General features: G+C 35.7%; 1 protein-coding gene across 3 annotated transcripts; it reads right to left on the bottom strand.

Moving 5' to 3' along the window:
- Nucleotides 1-66: 66 nt before the first annotated feature.
- On the bottom strand, nucleotides 67-4,158 carry LOC108331472 (uncharacterized). 3 transcript variants are annotated; one of them, XM_017566171.2, is made up of 5 exons: nucleotides 3,583-4,158; nucleotides 3,426-3,484; nucleotides 2,498-2,554; nucleotides 2,332-2,423; nucleotides 67-891 (listed from the first exon to the last, which is right to left on the bottom strand). In XM_017566171.2, the coding sequence occupies exons 1-5, from the start codon at nucleotides 4,078-4,080 to the stop codon at nucleotides 323-325; spliced, it is 1,275 nt and encodes a 424-aa protein (XP_017421660.1). In that variant the 5' UTR covers nucleotides 4,081-4,158; the 3' UTR covers nucleotides 67-322. The 3 variants fall into 3 exon arrangements, with proteins under 3 accessions (XP_017421660.1, XP_052731862.1, XP_052731863.1); XM_052875902.1 differs by lacking the exons at nucleotides 2,332-2,423; nucleotides 2,498-2,554; nucleotides 3,426-3,484; nucleotides 3,583-4,158 and adding exons at nucleotides 1,079-1,579; nucleotides 1,659-1,736; XM_052875903.1 differs by lacking the exons at nucleotides 2,332-2,423; nucleotides 2,498-2,554; nucleotides 3,426-3,484; nucleotides 3,583-4,158 and adding exons at nucleotides 1,079-1,582; nucleotides 1,659-1,723.
- Nucleotides 4,159-13,994: the final 9,836 nt, after the last annotated feature.

Below are 13,994 nucleotides of genomic sequence, written 5' to 3'. Positions count from 1 at the left end.
TTCATGATCTAACGGTACAATTTATTGATTTGCGCTCTTTTCTTTAATTTAATGGTTATTTTTACATGCAATAAAATAGGATCTTGCGCAGATCCTGATCTATTATTTTGATATTAAGATACTAAAAGAAAAGTTGTCACTGAAAGAAAATATTGCTAGTTACAAAGTAACAAATAACTTGATAGTAAATGAAACACGCCATTTCTCTAACAGAAGAACACGTAAGAATGTGGAAGTGGAGACCGTATACAATGACCATAAAGGGTTTGCCAGAAGGCTATGTGCAGCCAAATATAATTACTTAAAGCTGATCAAATCTTGTTCAGAAAGGAGGATCCATTTCTAGGTCCGAAGGAACATCAAATCCTGACATGAAGTCATCACCAAATATTACAGCACCAGCAGCTAGTGCTCCAGCACCTAACCCCATTGCACCTCCTGCATTTACCCTCTTACCAAGGACTGCCCTGGCTGTTGACATGTCTGTGTAGCTTGGAGACAAGCCATCATTTATTGGGAGAAAGGTGGGAATATAACCAACATTTGATGGTGGGGGCGGTGGAGGAGGAGTTATTGTTCTAGGCAGCAGATAGCTTGGTCCAGTTGCCTCATGGTAGCTTGGTTCACCCACCTCTTGGTAACTCGTTTCTCCTGTCTCATGGTAGCTTGGTTCACCCATCTCATGGTAGCTTGCTTCACCCAGATATGGATTATAATAGTTTGTAGTGGTGAATGGTTCTGAATGGTAGTCTGGGACGTTTGTATGTACATGATCTTCTGGCTGATGGATTGATGCTTGAGGTTTCCGACGGTATGCTTGCCTTACTACTCCCTCTATGTTGAATTGGGTACTATCTCCATTATCTAAGAGCAAAATTCCATCCTTGTTTCCTACAGAACAAATTTACAGCACCAGATAATGCCAAGAATTTTCCAAACATAACTTCCTCTCAAACTAGGCAACGCATTATAAATAAATTTAAATAAGAGCTTTCGGAAAGATGTGAAACAAAATAACATGGTAAATGTAGAAGAACAGCTACCACCTTAGGTTGTCAAATATGAAATGATCACACACCTGAGTGGGGATTTGGCTCATTATTTTCCTTAGAAATACAAATTAAAATATCGATGAAACCTCTTGGTTTGCTAGATTTCTTCTTTCGTAATTGGTAGCTTCCAACTCCCTGCTGCTTGGGATTGGATACCTCAGAATTCTTTACATGCTTGACAAGAAACTCTCTGAGAAAAACTGTTGCTGAGCCATGAAGCTTTTCCGTGAAGAATATGGGGTCTGTACTGTAAACTTCCACGTTCAGTACCAAATCCAGGAGATTTGGTGCCGAGTCCTCAACTGGAATGGCAAACTTGGTTCTCCACACAGGATTTGCACTCCCTGAATCAACAACCTTGGTGCAATATTTGCTGTTAATATCGATCCACCCAACAGCAAACCATTGACGCTTCCAAAGTGAGGTTGAATGCTGGAGTCCATGTGCAGATATCAAGCAAACCTCCACCCATATTATCCCCATGGAAAGTCCAGGAATGAAAGGACGAGAAGTTGAAGCGATGTTGTCTACTGTAAGCCTCCTTAGATAAGGGTTTCGCAGGAAAAGAAGTGAACGTCTTTTGCGGTATTTCAAATGATGCCTTACCTCGATATCTGAATTTTTGTTATACCAAAACTCTGTTTGGGGATACCCTCATGCCTAGTTCCTAACAGTTCTCCCAAGTTCTCCCCCTTGCTAAGTATAATACAGGCAAATAGGAATCTGCTACAATCAGAGATGGGTTATGCAGAGGGAAAAGGTCTTAGCACGACAGAGAAATTGGCCATAGAGTACAAACCCCTGGACAAAAGCTCTCTACGGATTTATTTTATAGATTTAGTCTCTCAAATCAGTTATCAAATTTTCTTCATTTGTCACACCATTTTAGTCTTTTACAAAGAATATTTTTTATTTGGTTCGAGAAAGAAAAGTTTTAATAGTTTGAAGCGAAGATACAGATCTAAATTAAAAATGTGTTCTTTCCAAGAAGCCACAACTTTTCCCACGTTTACACTGAGAACATAGGGGGGGCTATTCTTGCAATTACAAACTTTACCGATTTATAAGTTGAATTTACATATAGAATGAAGGACGTAATAGAATGGTAATGTCAAGCTTCTTCTCTAACTAATCAGACAACAATCTTTCATTTTCTCCCTGTTTTATATACAATGGAGTTTGGCCCTTTACACTATATTTTTTGAAGTGCCATTGGGTCCCTCAATAAGAGGTGGAATCAACAATAGCTTTCGCCCTGTGCAAGTAACTGCTTATTTACCTTCCTGGGTTATTAATGGAACAGTTCTTCTGTACATCATGGTAGTGGAGTTCAAAATGTCGTCCCCAAATCCACACGCCTTAAAAAATAACCTGAAAAAAGTTGAAAGCGTGATGTGCTATCCACAGAGGAATAACATTAGAAACTCTAAAGAGCAATGAACAACCTTTCATTCTCTGAGCATAGGGCTGCTATGTCGTATATGTCTCTATTTGCAAGCACTCTGCAAAAGGAGGAAGCCATTTTCAGGCACTTGATGATTTATGTCTCTATCTACATTGAACAAAAAAAAAAAAATAGAGGACCATCATGCTACCAGGTCTATTACCAAGAAAAAGGAGAAGGATAACGACTTATGCCATCACCCCTCTTTTTATATTCTTTTCAATCACTAGCAGAGCTTTAACTAATAATTTGTACTAACATCTAATGTTAACCTATACTATGTATTTTCTCAATGCTTTAATACAAGGACATCTCTGTTCGAGGGTCATACACAAGATCATTAACTTAATACTAAGTCTCATAAGACCTTAAACAAAATACTGAATCATAGTATAAAAAATTATTTTTCTATCTTAGAAACATATGTTTTTGTTAACAACCAAATAAAACATTAATTAGAATGTGGATCATATAAAAGTCCCTGTATAAAAGTAAAAGTTGCAAAAAGATATTAAAAATGGTATAGGATTGTGGAACCTACAAAAATTAAATTAAGTCATCATGGAATGACAAACATCCAAATTTGTTGCTCTATATTTAAGTTTCAACTAATCCAACCTCCTTAAATGTACTTATTCCGAAAATTCCCTAAAGTTATTTCAAATGTAAGTACTGTGATACTAATTCAAACAAATATAATTACAATCAGTTTAGAAAATATTGTTCTCTTCTATATGAACAAGACAAAATTGAATGCAGATAACAGCATTAAGTTTGTTTATATTTAAGCGAGAACCAACTTCTCCCAAAAGCAAAGCAAGTGCATCTTAGCCTGTACGTAGAGAAAATTCTATGCTACCAACACTTAAAAATGACAATAACTTCATGGTGAAGGATCTGGTCTCATCAACAAGTGCCGTGCTGCATACCTGGCAATTTTTTTAACTATCATCCGACCAATTCCCATTCTCTGCAAGGAAGGCATAACCTGCAATAGACTCAACCACGGTCATAAACGCATGTTAACCAATACACTTCACTAACGAGGAACAAGCGTTTAATCACTTTCTCTTTTTTCTTTATTACCACGACATCGTAAATCGAAGCGGTGAGGCCATAATCGGAAACGGCACGGCCAAACCCGACCAATTGATCACGTGAAGGAGAAACCGGCGTGAAGAAATCCGCCATTAAAGAAGACGATAAATTGTCTTGATATGGAACCACGCCGTTTACGTGGCGGAGGTTGCAGAAGACGGACACAACCACGGCGCTGTGAGACAGAGCAATGCGGAGCTTGTGGATGTCCACGGGATCAGGTCCGGGTCGGGTCGGAAATCTTTGGGTGGAGTAGTTGCAATCGGTGAAGAGGTCCCGGAGACGGAGAGGATCGACGTGGCGTGGGTCGGTGGAAATGTAAATTGGGAAAAGCGGTCTCAACTGCTTCTTCGTCTTCTCAAGCTGTGAGCTTTTGCTGCTTCTTCGACTAACCCATTTCAATTCCATGGATCTCGAAGTGAAACCCTCTAACACACGTTTCTCTAACTGTAACTGCGTTTGTGCTGCAACTCCCATTGCCGCCATTTTTATTATCTGTGCTTGGACAATGCTACAAGATTGAAATGAGATAATGAAACTGAATCTGCTCCTCTGATTTCCACCACACCAATCTTTAATTTCTTCTCTATTTAATTAATTATTTTATTTTGTTTTAAATTAATTCTTTATTTTTAAGTTAATTTCTTGTACTATACATTTCTCATGCGTAGTGAGTTTTATGAGGAAACATAATATAACTTTTACTCATTGTTTTCTTTAATTTTGTCAAACAAATTTTATCCATAGGTCGTTGCGAACACGAGTATTTTTGTCATCCCTAATATACATACAAGCACTAGTATAAAACGTCGTTGTTTTTTGACCTTTCATGTCAAATTTGAGGTTAACGTTATATCGGAAGACGTTAAATTGACGTCGAATTTAAAAAATTCGATGTTAATCAAATTGACATCGTATTTTGTTAATATTCGACGTTAATAATTTTTTTTTGTTTTTTTTAATTAATTGTAATTCTTTTTTACAACTCTACGAGACCTGACCTGAAAAGAAGAAAAACAACAAATTTCAATTTTTGGTATTTTATAAAGCGTGAACTATAAACGTGTAGTATAGTATCAACAACAAACAACAATAACAAACAACAAACAAGTGCAATCAAACAACAACAACAACAAACGAGTTCAACCAAATAACAACAACAAACAAGTTGAACAAAAAATAACAACAAACAAGTTCAACAAATAAGTTCTTCAAAACGAAAACGAAAACGGAAACTCACCTTCAAAAGGGGGTTCGTCAGAATAAAGTGTTTCCACCAGTGAGAGAGAAAGTAGAATACGCCTATGAAGGACAAGAACACAAAAATAATCGGTCAAAACAAACGAAAATTATACATAAAGTAGTTAATTAACATGCATTTGTATCAAAAGAAAGAAAGATTACTTGTGATGGTCGTCAAACTTCGTTCGAGAAAAGTTTGAGAAGATAAGAGGGTGTGAATGAATTTTCAATTTGGCTGACAAATAATATGTCGAAGCTCCTACAAAATTCGACGTATCATATGTGGTTTAAAAGAAAAAAGAAAAAAATAATTAAAAAGGGGTTACTTTTTGGCTTCTGCCTGACAAATAATACGTCGAAGTTCTTACAGAATTCGACGTATTATTTGTTGTTTAAAAGAAAAAAGAAAAAAGAATTAAAAATGGTGACTCCTTGGCTTTTGACTAACAAATATTACGTCGAACCCCTACAGAATTCGATGTACTATTGATGGTTTAAAAGAAAAAAGAAAGAGAATGACGCGCTGGTTTAAATAATTCCCATCATAGAACGTTGAATTAAATGGGCTTCGACATTCTACAATTGCATTTATTTACAAAAATGTCACCGGTCATTTTTAACGTTGGCTATTTAGTGGTTGGACGTTGAACGCATGACGTTATACGCTGTTTTTACACTAGTGATATAATATATACATACATTATTTTCAGAATAGATTCTTTGAAATATATTTTTTTGCTTAAGATAGAGAAATAAAATTCTCCTTATCAAATCGAGTGTGTTGTGTTTAAGTAAGTGGAATTTATTTGAGAAGAATTTTTTATCAAGTGTTTCACACTAGGGAGCATCAATACTTTTGGTAAAAAAAAGGGATATTGGTTTGGTTTTGTTTATAGAAATAAATTTTGTGTTCTTAGTTGGTAAGTATATAGTAATATTTATAGATGATATTGTCATACACTCTCGATCTTATGAATAACATAGCAGAAATAAACTTGAGAGTTATGCAAAAGAAAAAAAAAATTGTATGTGAAATTATCAAGATTTGAGTGTTGGAAGAACTAAAGTTTTTGGGGGCATGTGGTATCAAATGAAGGAATTTTCGTGGATCCTTCCAAACTAGAGACAATGATGAGTAGGGAGTGTCCTAAAATGACAACATAAATTCAAAGCTTTATGGATTAGCTAGACAATATAGGATATTAATTGAAGGATTCTTGAAAATTGTAGCACCTTTGATTTAAGTTAACTTGTAACACTAGTGCAAAATACACTTTTTATAGCGATTTTTTATACCGGTTGAAATCCACCCCATATAAAAAGTGATGTGATGGCAATATTGTAAATAAAACAAATTTTATTATAACGATTATATTCAAAACAGGTATAAAATGTGATACGATAGCAAGTAATAAATGACAAAGACTTTTACACCGGTTAAATTCGAAATAGGTATAAAATAATGTTTTTTCTTTACCCATTAAAGGAGGGGGGGGGGGGGGGTGAATTGGTGAAACACAAAAATCAGAGTCTTTTAAAAATCTTTTTCACACAAGGATGATCTTTCAAAAGTTTCTTGAATTGTAAGGAATAAAATTTTTTAAGTGCAACGGAAATAGTTGACTGTGAAAAGTAAAGTCGACTTTGAAAATTAAAAGTGCAGGGATAGAGAATTCAAACGGTTTTTATACTGGTTCGGCCAAACTGCCTACATCCAATGTCCTTCCAATCCCAGGAAGCAAATGCACTATAATGATCAAGGTTTTTACAACAAGGCTTTTATAGCGACCTCCACGTCAAAATATAATCACCTCTCTAACCCTCTAATCAAAATATAGGCATATACAAGCAAAGAACAACAACATGATGTCCCTTCTCCTGTAGTCTTTAATCACTTTGATTTCGCATTTAATACAGTTGACTCACAATCAATGCTTAGTCAAAGATATAAAATATAGCCGTTAGACATCACAAGCATTAACAAAATTTCAAAACATAACTAACTAAGTCGAGTTGCTTGCGCATACAGTCGACTTTGTAACACTTCAGTGCAGTTTTGAAAATTTTTTTTTCCAAAAATACTCACAGCACACTTTGAAAAAGTTTGTGCAAAGCCACGAGTTTTAATCGACTTACTTCATAATGAAGTGATGAAATCCTCCTTGACGTAGTCCTCCTTTTGTATTTTTACTTTTCCTAGCTTAGCTTTTAAGGAGCATGGGTTACTATAAATACCCAGCTCCTCTATTGTATTAGCACTTTTGGAAATTAATGAGAATTGAGTTTTCTGAAACCAGAAACAATTCTCTTTTGAGAGTCAAGGCTAGAGAGTCCAAGGACTCCCTCTAGCCACCTTCCAAGCACCTTTCTCACTTTCATATTCCATTTTCCACGGTGCTGCCTCTCCTCCACGCTACCTCTCCTCCACTGCTACATCTGGCACACGACAGCTGCCAGTACGTCTCCAGCTTCCTTGCATCAGCGCTCCTTAGCCACGTGTTCAGCCTTGAGCACGCGTCACCCTCCTTCTCCTATCATTTGGTTTCACAATTCCACATCTCAGAAACCACATCCTTCATTCTCGCTCTCAAGCTCCTCACTGTAAGTCACATTTCTCCTCACAGAATCATATTTCTTCCTTCTATTTTAGCTTTGCTCGTTCCCTGACAACATCATCTGCTAGGGTTCCTTCATCATTCTCACTTTGCCTTTCAATTTCACCGATTATTTTCCCCTTTCTACCGTTTAATCCACTTTCCACCGAACAATCTAGCTTTCCTACCGTTCAATCTTGAGTTTGAACCGATTAATCGGTTCATTTTGAGTTTTCCCTCTTTTCTAGGGTTCGTTCATGGTTTTAGGGTTTTCTGCAATCGATTTCGATTCTCTCAGTTTCCTTCGAGTCCGATCTCAATCTAGAACTTCGTTTCCATTCCGCTGCGTCTTCACTCTCTGGAGGAAGCTTCGAGGAGTCCGCGTCACGTCTTCGGTCTTTCCTCGGGCGTTCGTCCATCAAGTGGTATTTAGAGCAAGGTCGAACACGCTTCGAAGGTAAGTATCTCGGTTCGTCTCTATTCTGAGTTGTTCAGTTTAATTCTGAGTTAAGTGTTTCGCGTCTCTGTTTCGATTCTACTGTTCTTGCGTTTGATTCGCGTCTCTGTCTTTGTTTTTAGTTATGTCTTGATTCTGTCTTGATTCTGAGTTTGTTCTTCAATTTTTCGCATTGTTCATTATCTTCATTGAATGTCTTGTGTTGATTTGTTGTAATCTGTGTTTGTCTTTGTTTTCTGGTTTAACGCTGTGCGTTTAACTTCTTTTATTTTCGCATTTCTGTTTTGTTCATTGTTTCTGTTTTGAGTTTTGTTTCATTTGATTCAGTGTTGCTTTTTGTTTTGTCTCGTGTCTTTGATTCAAATCGTGTTGATCTGTTTAGCTTATGCGTTGTTCATCATTTCTTTTACTGTCTGTGTTTGAGTCAGTGTTTCATCATTTTAAATCGGTGAATTCTATTTTGAGTCAATTTTCTTTTGAAATCCAAGTTCAGTTTGTCTAAAAGTCATGTGCATTGGTTGAAACTGATGTAGTTTTTGAAAGTCCTAAAACTGATTTCAGTTGTGCATTTGATCGTCAAATTGTGTTTTGTTACCAATAAGGAGTATTGGTAAATCTTGAAGAAATTTGTTTTGATGATGCTACAAGAAGTTTTAGTTGCAGAAGATATTAGAATTAGTTAAAAGCAAATTTGTAGAAATTAAATGTAGTAGGAAATTCTTGTAAAACTTGTAAACTTACATTTTTAACTACAATAATCGATTATGATGAAGCAATAATCGATTATCGCAAGTCATACTTAAATAAATCGATTATCACTTCATATAATCGATTATCACATTTTCGAAAACCTATAACGGACTTGAATAATCGATTATCACTTACAATAATCGATTATTCATGGCAGTTGGGAGTTGACCTTTGGCATTCAGTGTACTTGGCTATATATTTTGTTTTGGAGAAATTAGAAAAAAAGAGTTGAACAAAAAGCTTTTGAGAATACAGTGTGATCTGAGGAAGTTCCAAAAGTTTGTTCATTGCATTGCCTGGTCTTGTGAAAAGGAGAAGCTCGCGCTTTGTGGGTCAAAGGTCGGAGCGGTTCTCTTCAAGTTGGCAAAGTTTTTGTTCTTCCGGTTCGTTCGTTCGAAGGAAGGTTTTATCTGTTTTCTGTTTCTTTCACTCTATTGTAAACTTGTGAAACTATTTTTAGTGAAAACGTTAATCACTTTTTATAGTGATTAACAACTGGACGTAGATTCTTTTGAATCGAACCAGGATAAAAATTCTGTGTTGAATTTTCTTGCTCTCTATACTCTTTACTGTTTTATACACATCAATTGTTTGGAAATTTGTCTCTAAGTAAATTAAATTTCTAAAACTGACCATCTTATTAAGAGTTTGACTAAACACGCTTTCCGCTTTATAAGTTATTCCGCTGTGCAAAATTCTATAACGGTACCGATTGTTCCAACAATTGGTATCAGAGCTTGCTTTGATATTTTTTCAAATTTTTTTTCGAAAATGGCCGGTCATCAAACTCAAGTATATGCCGAGGGTGCTTCCATCAACAGACCACCACTCTTTACTGGTGATAACTATGCATTCTGGAAAGTCATAATGGAAATTTTTATGGGGTCTGTTGACAGAGGCATCTGGGAAGCTGTACTAAATGGTCCCTATATTCCAAAAAGAACTATTGATGGTGTAGAAGTAGAAAAACCATACTTCAACTGGACTCCAGAGGAAAATAGAAGAGCTCAATTTGATATTAAGGCTCGCAACATCATTTCATCTGCTGTTGTACTTGATGAGTTTTATAGAATTTCAGTTTGTAAGACAGCACAAGAAATGTGGGAGGTTCTCAGAGTCACACATGAAGGAACAGAGGACGTGAAACGTGCAAGGAAGAACACTCTCATTCAGGAGTATGAGATGTTCAGAATGCAACCTGGAGAAACAATTTCTGATGTCCAAAAGCGATTCATTCACATAGTGAACCACTTGACAGGGTTGGGTAAGACTTTTGATACTGATGAATTAAATGTAAAAATTTTGAAATCATTGGACAGGTCTTGGCAACCAAAAGTGACTGCCATCTCGGAGTCTCAAAACCTTACTCAGATGTCAACGACGATTCTCTTTGGAAAGTTTCGTGAGCATGAGCTTGAGCTGAAAAGATTAACTACAGAAGAGGATCAAGGCAAAAGAAAGACACTTGCCTTCAAATCTGAAATCTCAAAAGGAAAAAGTTATAAGAGAATTGAGGATGATGAATCCGATAACGATGAAGAAAACATGAGTCTTATGATTAAGAAGTTTGCAAAATTTATGAAAGCAAAGGAAAAAGACAAATACCGTGAAGAAAGGAAAGAAAATCATGGATCTTCTTCAAGCATTAAATGTTATGGATGTGGAGAAAGAGGTCATGTGAAGACTGACTGTCCTAAAAATAAGAAAAGTGAAGAAAAGAAAGAAAGAAAGTTTCCAAAGAAGAAGAAAGCTTACATAGCTTGGGAAGAGAATGCTTCTAGTTCTTCAAGCTCAAGCGAATCAGATGAAGAAGCAAATTTGTGCTTAATGGCAGACCTAGAAGATGCAGGAAGCCAAGTAAGTGATTCTAGCTTAGAGTCAAGTAATGAGTTTGACTTACAAAAGGCATTTCTTGATTTGTTAAATGAATCTGAAAAACTTAATGTTGCTCATAAAAAGCTAAAGAAAGAGCATAATGAATTGAAATTGAGATATGAAAAAGTTCTAGATGACGAAGTTGTTTTAAGAAACAAAGTTAGTAATTTGGAAACTAAATTATCTGAATCTGATACTATTGTACATCCTATTGAATGTCTATCATGTAAAAGTCATCTATTTGATATTGACATTCTTGAGCACTTACTTGCAAAGGCAACTAAGTCTAAATCATATGCCAAAACAAACTTTGAGAAAAGCAATGCAAGAAGTGGAAACACACATCTACACAAAAAATCTAAAGTGATAAGAACCCGTAGAGTTTGGGTAGAAAAAGGGACTTTTGTGAAAAATAAAGTGTATAAGGCTTGTTGTTTTTACTGCATGAAACTTGGTCACACCTCAAACAAATGCAGCATCAAACATTTTGGTGTTCCAAATGGTAAATATGCATGGGTTAAAACTGTAAAATGATGTATGTTGGCATAAACTAACCCCAAGGACCCATAATAAGATTGGGGACCTAAAGTCTTGCTCAAATTTGTTTTGTAGGAACTTATTAAGTCAAAAAAGTCACTGTGGTATCTTGACAGTGGTTGTTCAAGACACATGACCGGTGACAAGAAAAAGTTTATTTCTTTTGAGAAGAAGAAGCAAGGCTTTGTGACTTATGGAGATAACAACAAAGGTAGAATCATTGGAAATGGAGACATTGGAGGAGGAAACACATTGACTATAAAGGACGTATTATGTGTTGAAGGTCTCAAACATAATCTCCTAAGCATAAGTCAATTATGTGACAAGGGTCTCAAGGTAACTTTTGAACGTGATAGATGCACCGTATATTTTAAAGATTCTACTGAAATTGCTTTGCAAGGTGTTAGGCATAATAACATTTACTTGATTGATATTGAAAATGCATCTAGTCATAATATAACATGTTTAGTTGCTAAAGAGGAAAACCCTTGGCTATGGCATAAAAGAGCTGCACATATACATATGCAACATTTGAATAAATTGATTTCAAAAAATCTTGTGATTGGTTTGCCAAATTTAAAATTTGAGAAAAATAAACTTTGCTCTGCATGTCAAAAGGGAAAGCAAACCAAATCTTCATTCTCATCTAAAGCCATGATTTCAACATCAAAACCTTTAGAACTTCTGCATATGGACTTGTTTGGTCCATCTAGAATTAAAAGTTTTGGTGGAAACTACTATGCTCTTGTGATTGTTGATGATTACACTAGATTTACTTGGACATTCTTCTTAACCCTTAAAAATGAAGCTTTTAAAGCATTCAAATCGTTTGCAAAACATGTTCAAAATGAAAAGGAATTGAAAATCAAAACCTTGAGAAGTGATCACGGTGGTGAGTTTGAAAATGAATCTTTTGAAAAGTTTTGTGAAAAACATGGAATTGCTCATAATTTTTCTGCTCCAAGAACTCCCCAACAAAATGGTGTTGTTGAAAGGAAAAATAGGTCATTAGAAGAACTAGTTAGGACTCTTTTAAATGAATCAAATGTGCCAAAATACTTTTGGGCTGATGCAGTTAGTACTGCTTGTTACGTGTTGAACCGAGTGCTAATTAGGCCTATTCTTAAGCTAACTCCCTATGAACTATTTAACGGTAGAAAACCAAATGTATCTCATTTGAAAATCTTTGGATGTAAATGTTTTGTTTTGAATAATGGTAAAGATAATCTAGGCAAATTTGATGCTAAATCTGATGAGGCAATCTTCTTAGGATATTCTTTAACTAGCAAAGCATATAGGGTGTTTAATAGAAGAACCTTGACAATTGAAGAATCAATGCATGTTGTCTTTGATGAAATTGTGGACCTTGAGGTGAACCCTCTTGAGTCAAATAAACCAATTGCAGGTGATGAGGATTATTTGAGGGAAGCTCTTGAAGAGATGTATCTAAATGAAAACTATCCACCAGAAACTCAAAATGAACATCAAGTAGTTGATCCTAAAAGCTATCAACAACCAAGAGGACTTTCTCTGGACAACATCATCGGAGATATATTAAAAGGGGTAACTCCTAGACACAATCTTAATAATTTCTGCTTAACAGTAGCTTTTGTGTCTCAGGTAGAACCTAAGAACATAAAGGAAGCTCTTCAAGATGATAAATGGTGTGTTGCTATGCAAGAAGAACTTAATCAATTTGAAAGGAATGATGTTTGGGAACTCATTCCTAGACAGGATGATTTTCAAATCATTGGAACAAAGTGGGTGTTTAGAAACAAGCTTGATGAAGATGGAAACATCACAAAGAACAAAGCCAGGTTAGTTGCAAAGGGCTACTGTCAAGAGGAAGGTATCGACTATGATGAAACTTACGCTCCAGTAGCCAGGTTAGAAGCAATTAGATTATTACTTGCTTATGCCTCTTTGATGAAGTTTAAATTGTACCAAATGGATGTGAAAAGCGCATTTTTGAATGGTTTTATTAAAGAAGAGGTATATGTTAGTCAACCTCCTGGTTTTGAGGATTTTAAATATCCCAATCATGTTTATAAGTTAAAAAAGGCCTTGTATGGTCTTAAACAGGCACCTAGGTCTTGGTATGAAAGACTTAGTACCTTCTTGATTGAAAATGATTTCTCTAGAGGAAAGGTTGATTCCACCCTATTTATTAAGAAAGTAGGAAAACATATCTTGATTGTTCAAGTATACGTAGATGATATTATTTTTGGGTCTACAAATAATTCATTATGTGAAGGATTTGCACAAATAATGCAAGGTGAATTTGAGATGTCTATGATGGGTGAGCTTACCTTCTTCTTAGGGCTGCAAATAAAGCAAATAGATGGGGGGACTTTTGTCTCTGAAACTAAATATTGTAGAGAAGTACTTAAGAAGTTTGGTATGGATACTTGTAGAGAAGCCAACACACCTATGGCAACGTCTTGCTATTTAGATAAGGATGAATCTGGTGAAGGGGTAAATGAAACCATGTTTAGAGGAATGATAGGATCCTTACTGTATCTCACTGCTAGTAGACCAGACATTATGCAAAGTGTATGTGTGTGTGCTAGGTACCAAGCTAATCCTAAAGAATCTCATCTAATTGCTGTCAAAAGGATTTTGAAATACCTTAAAGGAACCACTTCTTTTGGACTCTGGTATCCATCTGATGCTTCACTTAGTTTAATAGGTTATTCTGATGCAGACTATGGTGGCTGTAAAATTGATAGGAAAAGTACTAGTGGCACTTGTCATTTTCTGGGTTGTTCTTTAGTGTCTTGGCATTCAAAGAAACAGGCTTGTGTAGCTTTATCTACTACTGAAGCTGAATACATTGCTACTGGCAATTGTTGTGCCCAAATCTTATGGATGAAACAGCAACTGGAGGATTTTGATATCTTCCTTGATCACATTCCTTTGAAATGTGATAATACTAGTGCTATCAA

Source organism: Vigna angularis, chromosome 4, assembly GCF_016808095.1.
Source record: "Vigna angularis cultivar LongXiaoDou No.4 chromosome 4, ASM1680809v1, whole genome shotgun sequence".
Taxonomy (NCBI): Eukaryota; Viridiplantae; Streptophyta; class Magnoliopsida; order Fabales; family Fabaceae; genus Vigna; species Vigna angularis.
Note: the sequence above shows the minus strand (reverse complement) of the source record. Positions and strands in the feature narration are given on the sequence as shown.